The sequence below is a fragment of the Aulostomus chinensis genome, chromosome 8, assembly GCF_037954235.1.
Source record: "Aulostomus chinensis isolate RoL2024-O1b breed Wild chromosome 8, RoL_Achi_v1.0, whole genome shotgun sequence".
In the NCBI taxonomy this organism is placed as follows: Eukaryota; Metazoa; Chordata; class Actinopteri; order Syngnathiformes; family Aulostomidae; genus Aulostomus; species Aulostomus chinensis.
In genome coordinates this window covers 11,173,047-11,197,741 of record NC_141327.1, presented here as the reverse complement: position 1 = coordinate 11,197,741, position 24,695 = coordinate 11,173,047, and the positions used below count along the sequence as shown (strand labels likewise).

The window sequence follows — 24,695 nt, the reverse complement described above, 5'->3', positions numbered from 1 at the left end:
TTTGGATGTAATATTAATCTTATTCTTATTCTTTTTATCATCACAAAAGAGACAAGAAGAGTATACCTGAAATCCTTCCAGTAATTATCTGCAAAATTAGGAGCAAAAACAAACTTGGAGGCCCCCCCATTCTGGACCACATTCAGAACACAAAACTGATGAAAAAGACAAATGAGAAGTCTCAATAAACTGCACAAAAAATGATTTAGCCTTCAAAAGAACAAATATACAAATTAAAAAGCATATTTTCAAAATAAGCTGCTAAACAAAAAAAATCTTTACGTTGCTGATCTTTGCAATTATCTTGAAGAAGTTTTGCTAGTCTTGACGAGCGTGAAAGTCGAATGTTGAACGTGAGCGCAAACACCAGCATTTATAGGCCTGTGCTTGAGTACAAAGGACTATACGAAGCATTCATTGGTTAAACAGGTAAGTGGGTCATTGACAGCAAAGATTTCTACTTTTCAGAAGAGTTACTTATTAATTGATGATTATAAAAAACTCAAACAAAGTTGGCACACAAAGTCATGAGTCAATATATTTTATTGTTCTACAATCAATCTCAGACTCGTGTTGAAAGATTGTCAGTAAATTTGCACATTCCAATGTCCAACCAAGTGGCCAATTTAAAACCAGGTCTTATTGAACGCAGTGACAAATGGGTTCTTAAATGCTCATTCCTGACCTTAGAAAAAAAATTAAAAATTCCACCGATGACCAGAGCTTTACACCATATCTTAATGTCTTCATTTATGGTCGTAATTAATTTGACGGAGAAGAACTCACCTGCTCCCTTCGCTTCGTGTTATTTTGTCCACCTTTCAAGGAAGAGGGAAAATAGAAACATTTATCAAAGTGCTCTTGATGCTTGGTAAATGGTTCTCATCACAGACTGAACAAACTGGGACAGCTCATGGAGTGTTGTTACTTTACAGTCTTTGAAAACATTTGTACAGTTTAACAGGTCTCTTTGGAAATGGGACCAGCTCTTTTTACAGAGCAAACATAATAGAACACGACATTTCACATGCTCCCAATATACTACAGATGTGATTGATTTCTTTGATATTGGTATCACTCCTTATCACTATTTATTGTGATCATTTAAGCCGTTCCTGTAAATGATGTCAGTCCTTTTTTTGAAAATCACTTCCTCTTCGTCTTTTATTATTTGAAGGTAAATTGTTAACTTTGCTTTATCCGAAGATAAGTGTGCAGTAATATTAACAAAACCTTAAGCCAGTGAATAACATTCTCAACTTACATTACTGAAAGTATTATTTGAGGCACCTGTCCAGGGTCAACCCCGCCTCTTGCCCGAAGGTTTCTGGGATGGACTCCAGCCTCCCATAAAGATGATGTGGAGTGTACGAAGAAGAGACCAATCAAAATGTTCTTGAACTCCAGAAATTTATTTATGAGTAGGCTTACATGACAGAACAGAACACTGGAAAAATGAACTGAAGCGTGACCCCAGCCAGCTGGGTGAAGTTTTATTTAAGATTTCAGTACTGGTGTCATAGTGTGTGTCTCTTGTGCATTAAATAGATGACTTGCAGATTTTGTACACACTTTCACTCCCAAATATTAAAAATGAAATAAGCAACAATGGTCAGATTCTAAAAATCAGACTTATTATTCAGTAGCAGTTTATCAGAAGAAAATGCAGCTTCTCTGCCTTATCAGAACAGTTTAAGTGCACTATGGTATGATTGACAGCTGTAGTTATTAACACAAGCACAAGGCAAGGCCAGGGAATTTTATTTGTAGAGCCAGTTTTCACAGTTTGTCTCAAAGGGTTTTACATGGCATCATAACAACATCCTCTGCCCTCAGACCCTCACATCAATTGAGGAAAAACTCCACAAAAACCCAATTGTTACTGATTTCTGTTGATCTCAGGTTGCTGAAGTGAAATACTTGACACCACTGTCTTCCAGCTGAGACCCATGCACTCTAAACCTGTAAAAAACAAAAAACAAAGACGGAGCACAGGTACAGAAACTGTTCAAATGATGTATCTTTGGTAGAAACCTGTGTGTTGATGTTGGGTCCTGTCATTGAAAGAGTGTATAGAGAAAATTGGTTTTTGGCCCGTAAATTGTTTATTTCTGTAGGAGGCAAGTCTCAGGAGGTAGAGCGATCATCTGGTAATCAGAAGATCATGAGTTCTGGCTCCACCACCTGTCACCTCTGAGGACCTCAGTATGTCTGATGAGCAGAGGGATGTGTGAAAATGTGTGAGGGAATCCAGGTGCAAATCTGCTATAAATTCCTTCTACTTATCGATCAGTGACAGAAAACCTGGGTTCAGGAGGACGTTCTACCCTGTCATCTGTTTCAGAATCTAAAGTAAGAACCAAAAGGTTCTTTAAAGTCGTATGAATATGCAGAGAGCTTTTTAATTAATTGCCACACCACAACCTCATGTTAGCAGGTTACTTGCAAAAATGAAAGTCTTAAAATGTTGATGTTTGAAGATGAATTTTTATTAGGATTTTGTGCCTGCGTGGGTTCTCTCTGGTTCTCCAGCTTCCTCCCACAGTCCAAACACATCAAGAGAGGACGAGGCTGATTGATTCTCTAAATTGACTGTAGGTGTGACTGTGAGTGTGAATGGTTGTCTGTCTCTATGTGTTGATCCTGAGATGGACTGGTGACCTGTCCAGGGTGAACCCTGCCTCACACCCAGATCATTCTATCAGTTGGTCCCAATGCTAATGCAGGGCTCGTGTTGTGTATCCGTGTGTCTGTATGTGTATGTGTTACCTTGTTTTTATGAGTGCTCTGTAAAGTTGCAACATCTGGGACAATAAAGGTTACTTTGACCTTGACCTCAGCCTTTTATTTTTGAAATCTGATCGATTAAAGATTGAATTGTTCAGAAGCGTCAATAAAATTAGCTTTGTAGCTTGCCTTTGCTTTCAGCGTAGTGGTGCGTCCAAAGCAAGATATTGGGTTGCGTGAGCTGCTGTGGTCATTCTGCTCTGGTCAGCATCCACATGTACATGTAAAAAGGAACTGTATCCTCCTCACTCATGATCTTCATGTGTGGGTTGATGTTATTGATACATTGGATGAATGTTGGATTTGTTCTTTTATGAGAGCATCAAAGTTAGATTGCTTTCAAAGGCACTATTGAGTTATATGAGTTTCCTCATTGTTAATGTTTGGTAGCTGTAAAAAATTATCAGGTTGCCTCACTGATCTTAAAAAGCTCTGTTTTCATCATAGCGGCGCATTGCAGCAAAGACAAACCCACTACTGCAGTACTGGTTCTCAGGTCCATCTCACACTCCGTCTTCCCCTCACTAGAGAACAGGACGCAGGGATACTCAAACTCCTTCCCTTGGGGGGAAGATGACATTCCTACACTGTAAAAAAAAGTCAGTAGAAATTACGGTAAAAAACTGTCAAATGGCAACAGTTAAAGGCCGTAAAATCTAAAATAGTATATCGCCGTAGTAAATACACTGAATAACTGTAAATCAAGGAACAATACATAACTGTAATTTTTACAGTCGTAATATGTAGAAAACACAGATTCTTTCTGTGAAAATTTACAAAAATGGTAAAATTCATGGGAAAATACCGTAAAGTCACAGAAGAGAAATCATTGTAAAATTGACGGCATTATTCTGCTTAAATTAAAGATTTTGCTGATGTTTACATTTTAATTTACAGTTTAAAACTGTTAAACATTCTGCAAAATCATACCTTCATTTTTACAGGAAGAACATGTTATGTTAATATGGTCCAGAGGTAAATTCAATTTATATAAGGGAAACCATTTGAATGATTTTAAAAGCATCTCCAAGCATCTCACTGATTTTAGAGGTATCTCAAAACATGATTTTAAAAGCATCTGAAAAAAAGCGAATGGATTCTAATAGCATCTCAAAACTGCTACATTTAAAAGCATCTTAAATTACGGGAATTATTTTAAAACTGTCTCAAAACCTGCTCAAAACTGAGCAGAAGTTGTATTTCCCCTCTACAGCTTGGGGATTGTGCGTTAGTTGACATTAACGCGCCGAGTTTAAAATCGGCCAATCAGCGCACGGTATCCGCCTCCCTCCGGGACCCTCTGAGCATCCCTCCGGACTTGACGTCGTCTTGGACTTCACCGTTAGAATCCACGGTCCTCACCGGCGGACTTTTAGGACTTTGCCTCAGCCAGAAGATACTTCGGTAAGTAAATGAACACAAGTTAAATGCTTTTCGTTGAATTGTGTTTATTAGGGTTATAAAGAGGGTTGCATTGCAGACAGCTAACATTGTGTAGCTTTACGTTGAACTACATTCGACTCTCATAACAGCCTGGAAACACCTATAATACAGGTGTAGACGTGTTTAGGAGACAGGGTGTCTTATTAGTCATCCTTTCATTCCTTTGACTGCTTTTTAAAAATGCGGTGTGGGTTTATCCTCTTGGCGGGCTAAAGTAGGATCCGTCTATGTGCTGGAGCCTGTGGTTAGCGTGCGTGTGAGTTTACCCACCTGGCGGGCCAAAGTAGGATCAGTCTATGTGCTGGAGCTCATTGTGGTTATAACAGCGGCGTATTTGTGTATTGAAGATGTATTCTTGTAACATATGTGGAGAAAACGTTCAGTCTGTAAAAGCAAATGTTTTGCATTGCAAACTGCACCGCAATGAACCCGACATATTTTTAAATGTGTTGGAGGAAGTTGTAAGCAGGTGTTTTCAGGCTATGCAGCTTTAAAGTCGCACTTCTCCCGCCACCACAACAGGTCACCGACCAAACTCAGGATGTGACCATGACGCCGTTAAAATGCACCGTTCCACTGTGTCAACGCCAGTGTGAGGGAACTAAACCGCTGATTGCTCACTTAATACTGCCAGTATTGAAGCCCATACAAGCCAGACTGGTAGCTGCCTGGGCCCAAAAGGGTGAGTGTAAAACATTGACACCGCTACACAGCACACTTTTCTTATAGAGCTGCACAAGTAATGTAATAGTTTAATTTCTCTAAGAGTAGAAAAACATTAAAGGTTTCATGATCCCAAGTCTCTTTTGTTGTACTTTTACAGACTCCATTCACTCCAAGTTGGTCTGATAGCACACTTCCAGGAACTGACTGGTGTGAGTTTGAAGAGGTCATACAGATGGTGCTTTTTTTACTGGCTCATTTTGATGAGAAGGAAGAGCATCTGTTCCATTTGGTTGAGAAGACCAGCATTGCTGCGGAGGTTCAGATGGAGAATGTGCCACCAACACCCTGCCTTATTGTGTGTGGTAAGTAAACGGAACCAAACCTGCAAGCTTTCTCTATCGGTATACTAGCACCCACATGGACTTTTACTTGTTTATTTTCATGTTAGCTTGTAGACCATTTTGAGACAGTGGCTAACATTTTACCTGATAACAAGTTCTGCTAACAGTAGGTTGTATGACTCTCATCCTATATTGAAATAAGTACCATTGAATTTATGGCTGTTATTGAAGCCCTTGTCATTAAAGTTTATTTTTTTGTTCATGCTAATTCTTAGGGTCCTCCTGCTTTGCCGCTGAGACATTTATGCTGAGCATCGACAAAGAGGTTGTCAACGACCACATCACTTCCTTCACATCTGCCTGATGTTTGGCAGTTACTACTGCCTCGACATACACTACCCAGTGGAACTACGGTCTACACTGGAGTTCCTCCAACGGTAATTTTTTTCTCTTTTTATAACATTAGAAAATGCAAGGCATTTGATATCCCATCTGAGATTTTCTCTCTCTCCCTCTCCCTCTCTCTCATATATGAAGGTGTTTCTCTTCAATCAATCCTGAGAAAGGCACCAAAGTCGAGTGGAAGAAGAAGAAAAAAAGTGTTCTCAGTCAATCCCAGAGTCTTCACTCTGATCTCAGACCTGGCTGACCATGAGTGGACCTCCCAGTGAAGTTGAGGGCCAGTATGATAGAAGGTACACTCAATGTTATATTCACTGCAGACATTGTATTTATATTGATGCATAAACTTGATCCTCTACATGTAATGAAAATGCTTTTCATGGCAGCTACCAACAGTGTCAAGATAAGGCCAAAGGACTTCAGAGAGTTTGAGACCTGTCTCCAGCCAGAGGTGGAAAAGGGAGGTGTCCACGTCCTGAATGAGGATCAAAGGGCGGAGACGTGAGGTTGATTTATGCGTGGACTTAAACACACACACACACACACACACACACACATTCAACTGAAACACAGCATAACCATTCAGAGTTCTATAGAAAAAAGTTGTGTTCACATTCTTATACATCATACACTGTACACACTCTGAGGACAAGTACGAGTGTGATTCATGACTCGTCCAAATATGAAAGCACTAAATTCAGTTCAATTTCAGTGCTGTGCAAAATAAGACTTTTTTGTTGTTTTTGGAGACATTCTTCTGAAGGTGTGACATTCAGTGTTCCTTCATACCTAGAATGAAGCTAATTAGCTGTGATTTATTTTTTTAGTTTAACTAACACAACAGGAGCAGTGTGGGACAGTTTGTACATGTTCAGCGTTATTGCACTGGTTTTGTACTTTAAAAAAGTTTAGGTAAAATTGCTAGTATTTGAAACTTTTGCTCCACTTAAAGGGAAACTTTGGTTTATTTCAACCTGTCTCCCATCGTCATAAATGTGCTTCATGTGACGAGTGAGGTGAAAATATTAGTTGTCATGTTAGCCACTGTCTAGATACACCCTAAGCACTGCTCCTAGCTTCAGACCCTTTACAAGGTAAGTGAACGGGCACACCGCCTCACGTGGTTAGTATAAATGTCAGAGAACATATAGAAACCACATGTAAATGTGTTGTGTTAGCTTCCCTGTTTTAAGCCATCTTTGTTTACATTGTTTGAGCTAATTACCTCCACTCGTAATCATGAAAGCTGCGCCAGGTAGGGCTATAAGCTACCACAGCACATTTACATGTGGCTTCTATATGTTTTCTGACATTTATAGTAACGATGTGAGGCGGTCATGGTGGGGAAAAAAAGTCGTTTAGACATGTAAATGTGTTGGTAGCTTACCTGTTACCCGGTGCAGCTTTAATACAGACCAAGTGGAGGTAATTAGCTCAAACATGTAAACAAAGATGGCTTAAAACAAGTAAGCTAACATAACACATTTACATGTGGTTTCTATATGTTCTCTGACATTTATACTAACAATGTTGGGGAAAAAAAGCTTGTTTAGTGGACTAACTTTGCCCATGAAAGTGTGCCTGTTCACTTACCTTGTAACAGGTCTGAAGCTAGTAGCAGCGCTCCGGCTGTATGTGGACAACGGCTAATATGACAACTAATATTTTAACCTCACCAGACACATGAAGCACATTTAAGATGATAGGAGACAGGTTGAAATAAACCGAAGTTTCCCTTTAGGGATTATTTTATTTTGATAATGTGAATATGTTACTCTAAGTCCACTGATATCACTTTGTGGTCAGATTTGCACAAAAATATGCACTTAAATTTTCTCAACTTAATTGTAAAGGTTTCTTGTTACAGTTTGTAAGTAAAGTATTCAGTTTACTTCAGTGGTTTTGACATTGGAACAGAAAGTGAACTTGTGAACATTTCTTACATAATGTTCTCATTCTTAGATATTTTGTGATATGTTCAAATATTTGATGGTTACAACATAACAAATATAAAATAAAGATTTTCTATATTTGAAAAATTTTAAGGTGAATATTTTTTCTGGCTGTTCTGGTACATGAAGTAATTTGACAATATTAATTCATGCTCTGTCTATTAAGTTTACAGAATAGAATGAATGACAGATTACACTGTCTGGCAAGTTCTGCATCTGACAACAAATGAAATGCTAATTTGGGTGAATATTAAAAGTATATTTAGAATCTGATATTTTCTTTTTTATTATTACTTTATTAAGTACATTTTTTAACCATTAAAGAAACAGTATCAAGATTACTGTAAACAGGTTTATGTTTTAACTGTTATTTTTGCAGCAAACTACCGTAAACAAATAACAGTTCTGTTCTGCAAAAATTACAGTTACCAAAACAGCATACCGTAAAGTCCTCTACATTGTCACTGTAATTTTTATGGTGAATTTCTGGCAACCACAGCTGCCAGTATTTCACCGTATATTTTACGGATTTTTTCTTACAGTGTAAAGTAAAATTACTACCTTATAATGAGGCTTTTACAGTTTAATAATGTCTTGTGACCAAAGTTTTTCAGTGAAATTAAACGAGATTACATGTAAAATAAGCAACCACCAAATGTAAATTGTACAGTAAAAATGGCTGTAAATAATGGCATGGTCATGTTAATTTGGCTGAAAAGGGATGTTGAATTTACCAGTTCAGTGCGTCAATTTTACAATGTTATTTTGTAAATGATAACAGTTTTAAGTTGTAAAATTTACAGTTTGTTCTGTAATATGGTTTACATTCTGCAGTATTTTTTACAGTATTTTTCTGGCAACCACAGCTGCCAGTTTTTTTCCGTAAAAACTTTTTTTTTTTTACAGTGTACCTGCTGAGAACGATGGCCTCAGATTTAGAGGTGCAGATTCTTGTCCCAGTTTATAACCAATCCAGTGAGAGCTGAAGGTCGCAGACTGATGCCAACAACAGAAACACATAATCCACAAAAAGCAGAGCAAACTGCAACACCCACAACCACGACTACACCTCGAAATCCCATCCGTGAAACTCCCAGGATCGATGAGAGGACACAGCCTAGGCGGAGGCAAGTCGTCAATGGAAAAAAAAAAATCCAATTTAAAGCTGAGAATTCAAACACAGCTCTTGGCTTTGGGCGCGTAGAGATTGGATGGTTTTGAATGATTTGGGGCCCCATAACCCCAACCTCCTGCAGCACCTCTTACAGTACCTCCTGAGGAACACAGTCAGGAGCCTCCTCCAAATCCACAGAACACCTGAGCACTCGATGGAAATAACTCCGAGGACCCCTCTGGGATCCTCACAATCGTGAAAAACTCATCAATTGTTTCATGTCCAGGATGGAAACGATGCAGAACAAAAGAGGTCAGTTCTGACAGAATGAAAACTTGCCCTTTTGATCAACAGTGAAAAGCAGGAGTCACAAGAGTTACTTCAAAATCAAATTTGTCCTCACATCGATGTGTACAAACACATTTTTATTCAATAAAAAGGATTTTCTACAATAATATACATCATGTCAATACGGTGAGTAAAGATAAAAATCACTTGGCTATGATGTTGTATTCTTTACTAAAATTATATGAATTGAAATCCCCAAACCAACTGCGTTTTTTCATAAATAAAATGACTCATAATGGCTGGTGGCATCGTGTGTGTTTACTAGACTTTGACATGAACACACAGTCTTAGTTTGATTCTGTAAATTAAGATTTCTCTCTTTTTTGGTCATTTTCCTCCATTCTGGTTCCCTTCACATAAACGGAAAATGATAATTGAAAAACAAACAAACCCAGCAACTTAAAAACAGGAAAAGAAAGTCAGCTAAAGCTGTGCAAAGGTGATGTAGTGTTTCCTCATACTCTCCTTGCTGATTTGACAGATTCAAAGTTCATTTACTGTAAAGAGATTGACATCACTTGGTTGCACATGCTGCAATGTTGTCATTAGAGGTAGTTTTGATTCTCAGCATCAAAAACAACCCAATAAGTGTACTTTCGAGATGCCACTGATAAGTTCTGGACTGATAGCAGACGTGTCACTTATCCAGGAAGTTTCTGGACTCCATTTCCAGCGCCGCCTCCATGCTGCCTGCATACCTGAATCCCTGCAGGTCAGCGGCTAGGAGAATCTCTAGAACAGGAGCCTGGAGGGGTAGCAAAAGATGGGGTTTTATTTTTTTGTACTAACCCCCCCCCCCCCGCCCAACAGATATAGATCATAGATAATTTAATTTTGAAATCCTTTGTAACAATCAATAATTTGTAATCTGTTTTCAACACAATGAGAGCAGATGGTTGTACCGGCAGTCTGGAGAACACCAGATGCACGTCCTGGAGTTGGAACTGTTTCAGTAGGTCCCTCAGCTCACTGATAACAGTGTAATCTATGACACTGACGTGATGGCAATCCAGGATTACTGAACGGGGAGGAGACACTGAGGGAGACAAAGAGACAAACAAACGGTAATGTAATACAGATCACAACACATCCAAAAACTTCATATATGATTGTTTTGGGTTGGGGCTACCATCTAAATTGTTCTTTCATCCCAGATCCTGAGTCTCTCAGACCCAAAAACCTCAAACTCTACTGCACATTCTTCTGTGCTAAATTGGATGATTGAGTGAACTTTAAAAGAGGCAATCAGAAATACAGAGATCCTTGCCTTTAATTATATCTAGTAAGCTCATACAATAGAATAGCATCTACTCCTAGCAGACAACAAATGAGGGCTCTTTCATCAAGAGCAGATCAGGATCACACTTTCTAGAGACCAAACTATTCCTGTGAACAAGCGCCTCTCAGCAGTGGTGAGGAAAACCCCCCTTTTATGTGCTGGAGGGCTCTTCTCACTAACATAGCTGGCCAATTTCAGAAGTTGTATAATTGTTTCTTGCAGATCATGAATGGAAACAGTGATGTTCCATAGAGAGGAACTAAAAATCACTTAATGTCAAATATAAGTAGACTGGCAAGCATCAGATAGTAAAATAAAAGTCTATTGCACTCTAAATTAGCAAGAATCCAAATGTTGGTCCACCCTCAACTCTCTCTGCAATCATTAATCTGCCAATCTGTCTGGTGTGAAATCAGCTGCATACTTCCTGTTCTCAGTGACCTTTTACCCAGTAATGCATTTCAACCCTGTGCTCTAAATGTCAGAACATGCTCACCCTGTAGAGCCTGTGTGTGTACAATTCGGCTGAGATACTCGGAGGCAGGAAAACTGAGTCCACTTCCCAACTCGATCAGTAAAACTCCCTGATCAGACACCTGCACACGACAGGCTCACGTTAGAAACATGACAACCTCAGGTACCAACTCAGTGACCAGTTTACCAGAGGAGAATGATCAATTGGTGCATGTGTTTATTTTGAGATCTATACACCCCCCACTTCCAACCTTAACTCATGTGACAGATTTTGTTACAATTGTAAGAACTTGAAAGTATAGCAGATGTCTGTAACATTAACCAACTGCAATAAAAGTATCTTGCAGGAAACCCATGAGTGTATTGGTTTTGTAAACCTAAAGATATTCTGCTATTACTAATTACTCTTATACACAGAGTTTTGGTACCGTCATCTGCGGCCTGGCCATGTTATACATTAACAGAGCTCCAGATACAGCGACTCCTCCTATGATGCCGTACTGCACCTGCCAGAAACTCATCAGGAATGTCACAAAGAAAGGCAGTAGGTCCGGTTCTGAGAAGGACATGTAAGCACATAAAGATGTAGTGAAACAAGAAGACATAAAAAAAAAAAATTTTAAGTGAAAATTGTGATTAATTGTTGTGGAAACACACTATGAATCCTCCACATCTTAGCAACCACACGGTAATCCACCATTGGAGCAACTGCACAGATGATAACAGCAGCGAGAGAAGCTTTGGGGATGTAGTAGAACACTGGCATGAGGAAGGCCAAGGAAAGTAACACTATTACACCTGCAAACACAAGAGATGTTCAGTAAAATGTCTGATTTCCAAGAAGAATGTGAGTTGGTATGATGCGGAAATGAGTCTTCTTTTTTTTTTTTTTGGTGCTAGATGATTTAAAATGTAAAAATAGGAAAAACAGGTTGATATCATTAGGTCAGAAACAACATCATTCCTATGAGAAGGAGTCTGTGAACAGATATGCTATCTGGATAATTTGGATGATCTTTTTAGAGAGTGCTGAAGAAATCCTGCTCATCTCAAAATGTATACATTTATCATTAAGTTTATATTATGTCAGAGCGAAGCAAAGTGATCCTGAAGGTAAGTGTTCACAGGTTATGAATAACAAAATCCATGAACTGTCACATTCTGGGCTGCCTCTGTTAAGGATGAATACAGTCTTTGTTGTTAGTCCCTTTTTGTTGTTTCCTTTTCCCTTCCACACTTGACAAGTATGCAAAAAAGCAAAGGTGTTGTATCACAAACCACCACTAGAGGGCAGATGAGAGCATCATCAGGACTCACTGGTGACAATAGCTCCTGCTGGAGTGCAAACTCCTGTCTGGGAATTCACCGCTGTCCTTAACAGGATGAAAAAAATCAAAGAGTGTTTCACAACTAAGCTCTCAGTTTTTGTCCACACACACATGCACATACATGCACACACACACACCTTCCAAAGCTGCCAGTGACAGGGTAGGCTGACACAAAGGATCCCATGATGTTGGTCACACCAATCGCCAATAACTCCTGGTTGGCATCAATCCTGTAGTTATTCTGACTGGCTGAGAAGAGACGGGGAGTCAGTCTCGAGCAGCTTAATGTGTTACAGTGACACAGAAAAGTGGCATAGTTAATCAAGGCTTAATAAAGCCTCATAAATGAGATTTTTAGTCTGAACCAAAGTGGTGGCGCTTTTGTCGGTCAGGCCACTAAAAATCCTCACCAAAAGCTTTAGCAATAGCGATGCTCTCCAACAAACCCATGAATGGAATCACAGCAAGCCCTCCTCCGAAGCCCTGAGCAAAAACAGAAGGGAAGAAGTCAGCTGTGCTTTGTTGGGACAGTTCAGGAGGTGAAGTTGCAACTCAACCATCATACTACACACATTCCTAAAGATGGATGTTCGAGACCAGGGGTGGGCCACCATGTGCCATGGAGGGCCGTGTGTATGCAGGTTTTCCTTCCAACCAAACACTTTAACAGGTGATTCCACTGATTAACACACCTTCAGCCACAGAAGAGTGTTAATCAGTGGAATCACCTGTTAAAGTGTTTGGTTGGAAGGAAAACCTGCATACACACGGCCCTCCCTGGCACATGGTGGCCCACCCCTGTTCTAGACTGTCTGCTGCCTTTGACCAGACACTCCTTGAAATGTCTGTGTACACAGGGGAAAAAAAAATATTCAAAAAATTATTCAAGTAAAATAAATGACAACCTGTGTTGTGAAGTAAAATATCAAAAAAGATGTTTCGACAAATATGTCAGATAATTTTGAAGCTTACAGAGCCCCTAATTGCTCCTGATGGCCCTGTGAAGGACTGGCGACCCGTATAGGGTGAACCCTGCCTCCCGCCCGATGTCAGCTGGGATAGGCTCCAGCCCCCCTGTGACCCTTAACGAATATGTGGTATAAAAAAATGGATGGATGTTCCATGACTTTTCCAGGTTTTCCCTGAGCGTATAAACTGCAAAAATCACAAACTGTCCCGTACCTCTACAATCTCTCCAAATGTAACGATGGTGCCATTGGCTGTGGTGTCTGAGGTGGGTGGGGGCCTGAAGGGTGGGAGCCCCTGTGAAGTTTTCCCAGTGATTGAGAACACATGATGACCGTAAGCCTCCCAGGAAAGTGCAACACAAGACGCAGCCACGACCACAAGGGCGTTACGCACTGACCGAGACCAGAGAGGAAAACAAAGCTTTATGAGTAGAATGATAGAAACAGAGGGCAAGGAGTTATAATTTCTCCTCTTTCTTTATACTTTGCTTTGATGTAAACAGGATAAACAGAAAATCAGGTACTGACTGGTAGCAACAGTCCACACCAGCTTCCTAGCGAGTCTTGAGTAGGTGGGAGCATCGTCAGAGCTCAGACTCGACTTCATGAACATCAACATGATCAGCAGAAAGAGACAAAGTAGTCCCAGGACCGCGTCACCTATCCTGGCCTCAGGGATCCTGTGGAAGGTGTAGTAAACCTGCAGGAAGAACTCGTGGGGGATATCTTGGAGTCCGAGAAGATTCTAGACCAAGAAACCAAAAAATTGAAAATCATAGAGGGTGACAAAGAAGGGAGGTTTGGGTTTCAGACAGACAAAAGGGGTTAGAGATGAACTGATATTGTTTCATCAGGGCCAATAATAGATAATGATTTGGAATGACATCTTATAAAACAAGTATACAAAATAAAAACAATATATCTATCAATTTTTTTTTTACATATATATGTTTTTAAGAATATCATCTAGACATGGTAAAGCAAAAAATCTTGGTTTCCCAAATTATGCAACAAACTATATTAACATGTATCTGGCATTTCTGCAGAAAAATTACTTGTTAGTTGTGTTGATACTGATTTTACTAAATAAGGTAAGCAATTATCTGCTTTTACCTCTTCTTCTTGAATCTTTCACTGTCAGTTTACTATCAAAAGGAGGATTACAGAAAAACAATTCATTCATTTATCACTTTGTGTGTTTTTATCATTATTTATTGACTTTCTGCTTTACTTGTATCCTGTCAGAAAATCCATTCAAATGGCTTATTTATTCATTTATAAATTTGCTTGTGATCTGATCATAACTGACTCTGTGAAATTCATGTTCGGAGACTTCAAACTAATAGCGAAACTGCGCTAAGTTTTATGTCACGCGCTTGACAAGCGTGTGCAAACTCACACCTTGACCTGGCCAAAGCCGATGGTGATTGCAGCAGCACAAGTGAAGCCTTTTATTACAGGGAAAGAGATGAAGTCCAGGAGGAAGCCTGCAGGTGACCAACAAAGAAATTATTGATTTATGGAGCTTTGAACCAAAAGTACAAACAACAAAACTGTGTGTGGTTGAGCATGGAGGATGTCATGCTAATAAAGCAGTGCTAGCAGGCATTTTGTGAGTTTATCCACATGGCTCATGAGGGCAGGTGTTAACCCCCCCCCCCCCTTTCATGCTGCTGCAAGGTCAGTATTAAACAAACACTTTGATTTGAAAAACAAGCAAACTTCAACCACACAAGCATGGCACAACGGTTTGATGCGCCAGCTTGTTGCACTTGGCACTATAGTGAATGAGTGTTGACCCAGAAGTGTTTTAGTTCATTTTTAACATATCTTCAGTTTTGAAGGGTTGGTAGATTACTGAGCATATGGCTGGAAACAGAACATGTGGCTTATATCCGACCCGATTTGAGAGTTTGTAACAGAAACTTTTGGACAGTTTTGCTGTTGTTAACAGTTGGAGGCTATTAGCCGCCATTAGCTTCAAGCTGAATATGCACTGGCTGCTTCTTTCTCCCTTCTGAAGTTCCAGAGTTTGATGCAGCAGTGAAAAACACCTTTCATAGGCTCAGCACACCTATTTGTGGGCTTTTGAAAGGCAAAAAAAAAAAAATCTTTCTGGGTGAGGTAATCTTTTTAGCAACCACCAAAAATGAGTGTCACAAGACTTTTGCATGACTACAGCAATGCCCTCCCCTCCATCCCTCCCCTCACCTAATCTCAGTAATGCCATTACAGCCTGGATGAGTCCACAGAGGAGGCTGAGCAGTACGGCTCGGCGGGGCTCCCCACCCACCACCGAGAAACACAGGAGTGACATGATGGCTGTAGGACCCAGTGTCACATCCTTCGATGTCCCCAGCAGGGTGTAGATGAAGCCCCCCATGAAAGCAGAGTAGAGTCCATACTGTAAAACATCCAATTATCAAAAATATTTAGCGATTCGTTGTCTCAGACAAACTGATTACATGTTGCTGCTCTAAATTACAGCAGATATCAGATATAATGATTCCAAAATGTTAAAAGGCATCAATTGTACCCAAATCCATCACATCATGAAATCCAACAAGTGGATAATGGAACCCACCTGCACAGGAAGGCCTGCTACTTCAGCATAGGCAAGGGCCTGCGGCACAGTCGTCAGGCCGACAGTCAGGCCTGCCAGCACATCCATCTGAAGCCACTTGAGCTTGTACCTGGGCAGCCAGGAGAGGATGGGCAGCCAGCCCTTCAGAGTCCAGCAGGAGCAGCAGCCACGGGCCGGGACTCCTCCCAGCAGAGGCTGGTCCATGGTACGGGAAAGGTTAGAGGACAGCCTGCAAAGACAGAGATATTGAGCATACTTAAATGTGTGTAGAAGATACAGTAGGCGACTTCAAAAGTAAAGCCACTTACACAAGAGATTAATTTTCCTCCTTTGCTTTTTACGTCACTCATGGCTTCTGGGTTTTGATTTGTGTCTCAGGAGTCCTCTTTGACTTCATACTGAAGATTCAGGAGAATGGAACAAATATGTTGTTCATCTGGGTCCACTGGAAAAATAGGCAGCAGTTCAAAAACACAGAGCACCATATCTTCAGGTGCACACTGTGATCTGTGAGGAACAGATAAACATCAGTCTGTCAGCTGCAGTGACACACAGAGAACTCACACAATGCTGCTCCTCCTTTGTCCTACGATCATATGATGATTGTATGACTGGTGAGCGTTAGAACACTTGAGCTCTCCCTGCCTGCACCTGTACCACGCCAAGACCAAGCCAGGCAAGATATACAGTATATATATATATATATATATATATATATATATATATATATATATATATATATATATATATATATATATATATATATATATATATATATATACACACACACATATATATATATATATATATATATATATATATATATATATACATATATATATATACATATATATATATAAATATAAAAACTTGGATTGGCTACAAAAGACAATGGGAAAAGTGTTGTGGAAAACTATCATATTTCATATAACATTGCAATTACGTGATCGGGAAAAACACAATTTATTAGAAGAATAAATGAGGAATACCATAAAGAGTGAAAACAGCAGGAAGAAATATAACCAACAAACAACAGACTACCATAGATGTTAAGTTCTTACCAAATCTGAAGCCTTGCTCTTCACTATTCCTTGTTATAGCTGAGATTTTTCAGGTCTTTGTCGGCCCAGCGGCGGTTCCTCTATCTGGTTAAGCCACTTCTATTATTCTGCTCATTTTGCTGCTGACGGTCGAGTCAATCGGTTCCTGTCGTCTCTCTTCACATGACTTCTATCATGTGACTTACGGTGGGCGTGGTTTCTGGTTTTCAGGAAGACGTGTGAAATAAGTGCTCAACAGTCGCTTGTACTCGGGAATGAGTTGATTAAACCAAGTTGTTTTTAATGGTTTGACTCTCATTATATGTTTTATTGCTACGCAGCTGAGATTTTAAAATCTGGTCATAGTTTCTGAAGCCCTGAAGGATTCTACAGCAGCACTGTCATGCTGGTGCGGCTTCAGCTGGCTTGGTTCTTGCTGGCATCTTGTTGCATCGAGGAGTCAAAGGGAAGAAACGTCCTTCTAATTATTGGTGAGTGATAAGAGTTTTTAGCCAGTGGAACTCATGTAAAAATGTCAGACTGACAACTGGACTTTTGAAGTTTGGAAGAAATGAATTTTGATATTAGATCACAAACAACAGGAAATACTCATTTCAGTTTGTATGGTATATAATACCTTTTATTTTATTTTAAGATTAAATTTTAAACCATATTATATCCCAACTTTTCCTTCCCCATATCTTGTAATGGTATGAATCCCAGTATGCAGACACACAGCATAAATGTAAGGGAAAGAATTACAAAACTACAAATCACTCATTCACATCTTTTTCTCATCAGATCCTCTTATACACAATTTATGTGGTTTTAGCCCTACCTCACACTGGTGATCATTCAGACTAATAGCTCTTCTCACAGGGGTACCGCATGGATCTGTGCTAGGTCCTCTTCTCATCTCAGGATACACCTCCTCCGCTCATATTGTTGTCACCTTTTATAAGTTTTCTTACCATTCTCATGCCAGCCATAGTGAAGTCAATCAGATGCCCCAAATGTCTCACTCTTGTCAAAATGAATAGCACTGGCCTCTAGACTGACTCCTGGTGATCCCACTTGCTCCTGTCTTCTGTTTGCCCTGCTCATTTTTGTCTCTGCTAGACAACTGGGGGTCATTCTTGTGGAGCCGGTGACAAACTCTCAAATCCCTCTGGCAGGACTGTCAGTACACATGAAACAAAACTGCTATAAATGCTCTAAAAAGCCGCGGCATTTCCTCTCCTTATGTTGTCAGTCTCTCGCACCCACAGGCAGACCACTAGCGCAGGTTCCTTCTCATTTACTTTAATCTGCAAATGAATACTGATGAGTCCATCTGTCACTGTGAGTTAGGACATCTCAGTCCCTCTGTGGTATAAAAAGCACCCCGTTTTCATTATCAGAAGATCTATGTCTTCTGGAAACAGTACTCGCTCAGCTAATATCTGTTGTTTGATCATTCACTCCTCCAGCTGATGACGCAGGCTTTGAAACGGAGGTGTACAACAACTCTGCGATCCACACCCCTCACCTACGCACTTTGGCCCAGCGCAGCCTGGTGTTTAACAACGCCTTCACCTCTGTCAGCAGCTGCTCGCCCAGTCGCTCCACCATCCTCACTGGCCTGCCACAAGTAACACACACACACACACACACACACACACACACACACACACACACACACACACACAAAAGCACCAATCATTTATCCACGAGGACATATCAACAAGGTATGTGTATGTCCTGTTTTCTCAGCACCAGAATGGCATGTATGGCCTTCATCAGGGCGTCCATCATTTCAACTCATTTGATGGAGTCCAAAGTCTCCCCCTTCTCCTTGGCCAGGCTAACATACACACAGGTACATTAAAAAGTTCATTTTTTTATCACAGACATTGTCTACTTCACAAAAACATTACTCTCTGTGTCATTTCCACAGGGATAATTGGGAAAAAACATGTCGGTCCTGGATATGTTTACCCTTTTGATTTTGCCTACACAGAGGAAAACAACTCTGTCCTTCAGGTAGGGAGGAACATCACCCGCATCAAACTCCTGGTCCGTAAGTTTTTCCAGACCCATAAAGAAGAAGCTTTTGAGAGAAGGCAAAAAGCAGAAGAGGGTAAAAGTGGACATAGGAAAGAAGAAGAGAGGCCATTTTTCCTGTATGTGGCCTTCCACGACCCCCACCGCTGTGGACACTCTCAGCCCCAGTATGGAGTTTTCTGTGAGAAGTTTGGGAATGGTGAAATGGGGATGGGAAGAATTCCAGACTGGACTCCACAATATTACACGCCAGATCAAGTGAAGGTCAGTAACTCAAAATGAACCTCTTCAAAAGTACAAAAGGACACACTTTTAATTAAAAAATAGGATTTTTTTCTTTTTCTTTAACCTGCACTTTTCTCCATTTTTGCACATTGAAATGTAAATTATGCAAAAATCAAAATTATTTATCCAAAGATATTTATAGCCAAACAGATAATAATATGCAATCCAAACCAAAGACTTCCTAATACATTTTATCTACTCTGTCTACATTTTGTGTACTTCAGGTTCCTCCTTTTGTTCCAGACACACCTACAGCACGAGCTGACTTGGCTGCACAATACACCACAGTTAGCAGGCTGGATCAAGGTGTGTGTCCGCAAAAAAGGGTGGAGGGCAGCCATTCTTCTCAAACCGGCTTTAACTGTCATTTCTTCTGCAGGTGTAGGATTAGTTCTCCAGGAGCTCAGGGATGCCGGTTATGAGAATGACACACTGATCATATACAGCTCCGATAATGGCATCCCCTTCCCTAATGGTAGAACCAACCTGTATCATTCTGGGACAGCTGAGCCCATGATGGTTTCCTCTCCAGAGCACAGAGAGCGATGGGCCGACATCAGCCAGGCCTACGTCAGCTTGCTGGGTAAGAGATGGGGAGCAGGAATGGAGGTTTTTACATGTAGATCATAGAGTGTGGCGGTCCCTCACTGTGAATGCACAATGGGTCCTGACCCCTACGCTGAAAAACCACTGTGTTACATACAAGAACAGGACAAGAATCCAGCGTGATAATCAGATGTTCTTTTTCTGCCACAAGAGGGAGACACAAGGATGCATCAGGAATGGATTTCCATCCCATAGAAGAGCTCCCGCACACAAACTTTTATCAGAATCCACACAGTCCTAGAAATTATATAATCACTTATAATACACTTTATTATTTCCATGAGTTCCTTGTGATATTTATTGAGAATTTAAGGAACATTTTAAAAATGCACCTTCTTGCAATGAAAAAGAATCCCTGACTGCTGTGAATCGGATCACTTCAAAACCCAACAGGGTCTTCTTGGAGCCATTCCCCTCCAGAGACTTTGGTCAAAATGTGTAGTTTTTGTGTAATCCTGCTGACAAACAAACAGCAATGATAAACCGATGACGAGCCCTGAGAGGAGAATAAATCAATGTAAATATACAGAAAAGATATAAAAACACATGGGACAACTTTGGGGACGTCGGAATAATTGTTCTCAACTCATCAAGAAACATTTTTACTTTGGCACAAAAAAAGTCTCCAAAGTTAGAGAAATGGTTGTAATAACGCACTGGAGTCCTTTTGTGTGTGACATTCACAAAAACAGTTAGAGAGGCACAGTCAGCAGCAGAAACAGCACAATCATACGATAAAGAAGAAATTGATAAAAAAAAAAAAACAGGGACTTGAGTCATTAAGGACATCAAACAGCAAAGCTTTAAAATCTCAAAGGGACTAAACTTTGAGGCGACTTCGGATTTTGTTCTATGTCAAGTAGTTACTGGATGGTGTTCATGTGAGAGATGAGTTGAGGTGAAGCATCACTTTGTCTCTGTTATCTTGGCAGACATCACTCCCACCATCCTGGACTGGTTTTCTGTTCCCTACCCATCCTACAGCCTCCCCGGCAGTCCCGCCGCCCCGGTCCACCTCACCGGCCGCTCCTTGCTGCCCGCGCTGGTCACTGAGCCCAGCAGCTGGCAAACCGTCTACGCCAGCCAGTCGCTCCATGAGGTCTGGGGGCCTCCCTCCACCCTCACTAACACATCTGAATGAATGACAAATTTTCTAACTGCTTTGTTGTCATTTCTTCCTCCAGGTAACCATGTACTACCCAACCCGCTCTGTCCACCAGGGGGTGTACCGCCTTCTCCATAACCTGCACTATCGCATGCCCTTCCCCATCGACCAGGATGTGTACGTGTCACCCACCTTCCAGGACCTGCTGAACCGCACCCGGCTGAGTCAGCCCACGTACTGGTTCAAGAGCCTGCAGCAGTATTACTACCGAGAGCGCTGGGAGCTGTACGACACGAGGTGGGTCAGGGAAACTACCGCTCAGGGTTTGTGAGGGAAGAACGTGATGATCCGCAGATGAATATCAGTCACCTCAAAGAGTATTTGGTCGATGACTCCAGAATATCAATTATGTGAAAATGGTCAGAAGCTGCCAAAAAAAAAAAAAAAAAATTACGACAGATTTTGCCAATATCTTCAGTGATAGTCATGGATTTATTTAGTCCCTTTTTTGTTGCCAAAATACGAGGCCTCATTTTGTGGTCCGCATTTTCAGAAATACAACCCTCAAATTTAGGTTGGAACAAAAGACAGTGGATCTCAATGGTTGGAAGTAAATTTGAAATGAACACATGGTTGCTGTTAAGAGCCGTGTGCCTTTGAAATCCAACCGGAGTCACCGTTGTCATCATCATCATCATCGTCATCGTCATCATCATCAGTCACGATTCATCCTGTTTAACTCTTGGCTGACACTTTAAACAGTTTTATCATCTGGGGGTTGTAAACAATTCCAGTCTTACACATTGTGGGTATTTTTATTTTTTTTTTAGAATGATTTCTACATTTTCCTTTAAATTTAGAACATTTAAATGTCAGTTTGTGTAGGCCAGCAAAATAAATGAATAAATAAAGGACGTGGTATCTCTGTACCAGAATTTTATAATCTAACTAATATTTTCTGAAAGAGCAATGAAATCCAATCCTAGTTAGAAAGAAAATGGATAAGATTTAGAAGTTATTTGAGTCATTTGGAATTGTGCGGCAATCGACTTGACTAACACTATATCTAAGCTATATTATATGCAAAACTATTTGTTTTCGGATGATGCCCTCAGTGTAGGGAGAATATTACGAAAGGTTTATGATGTTTAACTCCAACCTAATATGTCCCTGATGCAGGACAGACCCCTTGGAAATGAAGAACCTGGCGTCAGACTCCTCCTATAGTGCCGTGTTGGAGAGCCTGAGGCAGAGTCTGCAGAAATGGCAGTGGGAGACAGGGGACCCCTGGGTCTGCGGACCAGACTTTGTGCTGGAGGACAAAGTGGAGCCACAGTGCAGACCACTCTACAATGGACTCTGATGGCCTCTAATGGTACAATCACTCATCTCGATTGACATCATGTCTGCACAAAGCATAAAGATGTTTCTTTATATTTATATTTTTGTATGCCAAAGGTACTTTTAGTGGGCAAAATAAATATTCCCTTTATTCACTCATATTGTTTTTAGTGTTGAATCTTCATTTTCTCCCTGGATGATTTTATTATTCAGGTTTGTGGTCTTTAAATCGGTTTCTATACATTTTAAGTACATTTTTCTATCCTCCAGAGAGCCTTATAATCCAATTACCTAGCAACATGGTTACCCACCATTTAACTGTTGCTGTGATTATTGTATAGACCTGGATGCATCACTGTCCTCCTACTACTGGGGGAGGTGGAGGTGATGATGCAAGACCGCTGAGGTCAGTAAATCAATCAGGAAAAGGGTTTGTATCGATAAAGGTTGTTTTTTCCCTCAGAGCTTCGTTTTGAAGTGAGACTAAGCTGCTGAAACTTAAACCCATCTGGATTTGTAGAACATTCTCTCATGTATATGGATTCCCTCCTCTTTGTACTTCTGCTCTTTCCGCCGCCAGTCATTTTGAAGTGACACTCACCGATTCGGCTTTGTTGCACAGTTGTGTTCGCATGCAGCAAAAGATCTGACTCATTTTAAGTTGTTTCTGCTTTTTGTGAGGGTTTTAACTTCCTGCATCACAAGTGGTCATTTTTCTCCTCATCCAGGAGCTCATTTGAAAGTTTCGTACCCGTTCTCGGTTAATAAGATGCTCTCAGACAGTCAGGATAATTAAAATTAGTTTCTTAAACATAGTGGCAGAAAACAAATCCCTCCTCATAACCTGGAGATCGTTTAAGTTTGGATCATTACGTCACTGTCCAGGATCACTCAAGTTAATGCATTTTATTTTCTCACTTCCAAAAGCGTCACGGCTGACGTGTCTATACCTCTCCAATCCTCTCGTACTACACGTGCACACACACACACACACACACACACACACACACACACACACACACAGCTAAACCATCAAAAACGGATCAATTCGGATTTGTCTTTTGTCCTCGTCATCATCCGCCCACCTCAAATCTCATTTGACGAACGTCCCGGGTTACGACCATGTCGCCCAGCCAGCCTATATAAATAGCTGAAGTTTTCTCAACATCCATCCAAACGTAAACTGCGGACCAAGAACAAACTACAGACCCGCCGTCTTCCTCTGTGTACGCACGGTTCCAGACATGGAGAGGTCAGCCAGGTTTGCGGTGGTGTGTATCGGAGTGTCTCTGCTCATCTCCTGTCATCCCGTCGAAGCTTGGTACAAACAGTCAACCGGCCCCAGTTACTACTCGGTGGGTCGTGCCTCCGGGCTGCTGTCCGGTATCCGGAGGTCGCCGTATGTCCGGAGGTCCGAGTCCGAGGAGACGCTGATGGACAGCGGGGAGACGGCAGGTAACACCGTGATTCCAGAGACTACCAGGCAGATCTCCCTGCTCAAAAGCATGGTAAGCGCACTTCACTCCTGTTTGGCGAGGTTTGATTCCTAACTTTTACTCAGGCGATTCAAATGAGGTTGCTTTCCATTCAGCACCACTAAGAGCCGGATGTACGGTGGTTCCACACGGGGTAGAGATTTGGCTTTGCTTGGCAATAGAAAGACAACCAGGATGGATCTGCTATCCAAGCTGTTATGCAAGTTAAAGGTTCCAACCCGTGTGTAAAAGCGCAAAGCAGTCAGCGCCATCCGGAGATAGTTTTAGGCGATAGTAGAACGATTTGAAACTCAAATTCAAGGAAACTCAATATAAAATAAGGGATTTCTCTGGTAGCCGCCGTTCTTTTCTCTCCCAGCAGTCTGTTTACTGAATTACTCCAAATACTTGAAGCAGGAAACGAAAGCACATTTGATATTGTCAGTCTGGAGACGAGGCGGGATCATGATTGGGATTGGTAAACTTTTACTCCTCTCAACCCGCAGGCCATTTGCGTGAAGGACATCTCTCCTAACCTGAAGAGCTGCGAGCTGCTGCGGGACGGGACGGGCACCTTCCAGTGTAAGGCGGACGTCTTCCTCACCCTGGACTCCCTGGACTGCCTGTCCGCGTGAGTCTCGGCCGAACTCGCGCAGAAAGTCCTGGTCCTCCAACGAGACCCAGGCACGCTTCCTGACAGAGAAGATTTATTTCCGAGGATTGGATGAGGATGGTGGTGCAGACGAAAACCCGATCAATGTCGACCATGGACCGCTGAAGACTCTGAATGTGCCGTCTCGTTTAGAACACATTTTTTTCAGTTTTGATTTGGCTGCATATATGATGCATATATATATGATGATATATATGATGCATATATGATGTGTGTGACAAGTCTATGCCAGATATTTTAGCTGAAATCGTTTTCCTTCCAGATGAATTCCTTTCTTTACTGTTGAACCCCTGACGTGTACTTGCATTGCTCAGATGTATTAAATGTTCAGAAAGTTTACTGCAGAGCAGATTTCATGTAAATTACTTTTATTTATTTTATCTATTAAAATCAACAAACATAGGTAACCTTTTACGTGGCTCATATTTGTCTTTAAAAACC

At 41.0% G+C, this 24,695-nt stretch overlaps 3 protein-coding genes and 1 long non-coding RNA gene across 8 annotated transcripts; 3 read left to right on the top strand and 1 right to left on the bottom strand.

Annotated features, from left to right (window-relative positions):
- The first annotated feature begins 4,066 nt into the window (after positions 1-4,066).
- LOC147257115 (uncharacterized) lies at positions 4,067-11,101 on the top strand. Of its 2 annotated transcripts, XR_015117558.1 has the most exons (7): positions 4,067-4,191; positions 4,753-4,912; positions 5,054-5,258; positions 5,513-5,674; positions 5,775-5,932; positions 6,026-6,145; positions 8,498-11,101. It is a non-coding gene; the product is annotated as an uncharacterized LOC147257115 (long non-coding RNA). The 2 variants fall into 2 exon arrangements; XR_015117557.1 differs by lacking the exon at positions 8,498-11,101 and having other exon boundaries at positions 6,026-7,632.
- Positions 9,110-16,903, bottom strand: slc26a11 (solute carrier family 26 member 11). Of its 3 annotated transcripts, none has more exons than XM_086210885.1 (15): positions 16,748-16,903; positions 15,995-16,193; positions 15,687-15,915; positions 15,314-15,506; positions 14,504-14,589; positions 13,631-13,847; positions 13,317-13,495; positions 12,545-12,617; positions 12,272-12,383; positions 12,124-12,179; positions 11,464-11,604; positions 11,235-11,362; positions 10,829-10,928; positions 9,956-10,089; positions 9,110-9,798 (listed from the first exon to the last, which is right to left on the bottom strand). In XM_086210885.1, the coding sequence occupies exons 3-15, from the start codon at positions 15,888-15,890 to the stop codon at positions 9,691-9,693; spliced, it is 1,731 nt and encodes a 576-aa protein (XP_086067011.1). In that variant the 5' UTR covers positions 15,891-15,915; positions 15,995-16,193; positions 16,748-16,903; the 3' UTR covers positions 9,110-9,690. The 3 variants fall into 3 exon arrangements, with proteins under 3 accessions (XP_086067011.1, XP_086067012.1, XP_086067013.1); XM_086210886.1 differs by having other exon boundaries at positions 15,995-16,131; XM_086210887.1 differs by having other exon boundaries at positions 15,995-16,084.
- A 24-nt stretch (positions 16,904-16,927) lies between these two features.
- sgsh (N-sulfoglucosamine sulfohydrolase (sulfamidase)) lies at positions 16,928-22,267 on the top strand. 2 transcript variants are annotated; one of them, XM_086210889.1, is made up of 9 exons: positions 16,928-17,217; positions 18,196-18,356; positions 18,479-18,584; positions 18,663-19,033; positions 19,279-19,360; positions 19,434-19,637; positions 20,593-20,759; positions 20,938-21,062; positions 21,945-22,267. In XM_086210889.1, the coding sequence occupies exons 1-9, from the start codon at positions 17,130-17,132 to the stop codon at positions 22,126-22,128; spliced, it is 1,488 nt and encodes a 495-aa protein (XP_086067015.1). In that variant the 5' UTR covers positions 16,928-17,129; the 3' UTR covers positions 22,129-22,267. The 2 variants fall into 2 exon arrangements, with proteins under 2 accessions (XP_086067015.1, XP_086067014.1); XM_086210888.1 differs by having other exon boundaries at positions 20,845-21,062.
- A 920-nt stretch (positions 22,268-23,187) lies between these two features.
- npb (neuropeptide B) lies at positions 23,188-24,666 on the top strand. The gene is made up of 2 exons (XM_086210108.1): positions 23,188-23,614; positions 24,088-24,666. Exons 1-2 carry the CDS (start codon positions 23,351-23,353, stop codon positions 24,214-24,216), a joined length of 393 nt encoding a protein of 130 aa, XP_086066234.1. The 5' UTR covers positions 23,188-23,350; the 3' UTR covers positions 24,217-24,666.
- Positions 24,667-24,695: the final 29 nt, after the last annotated feature.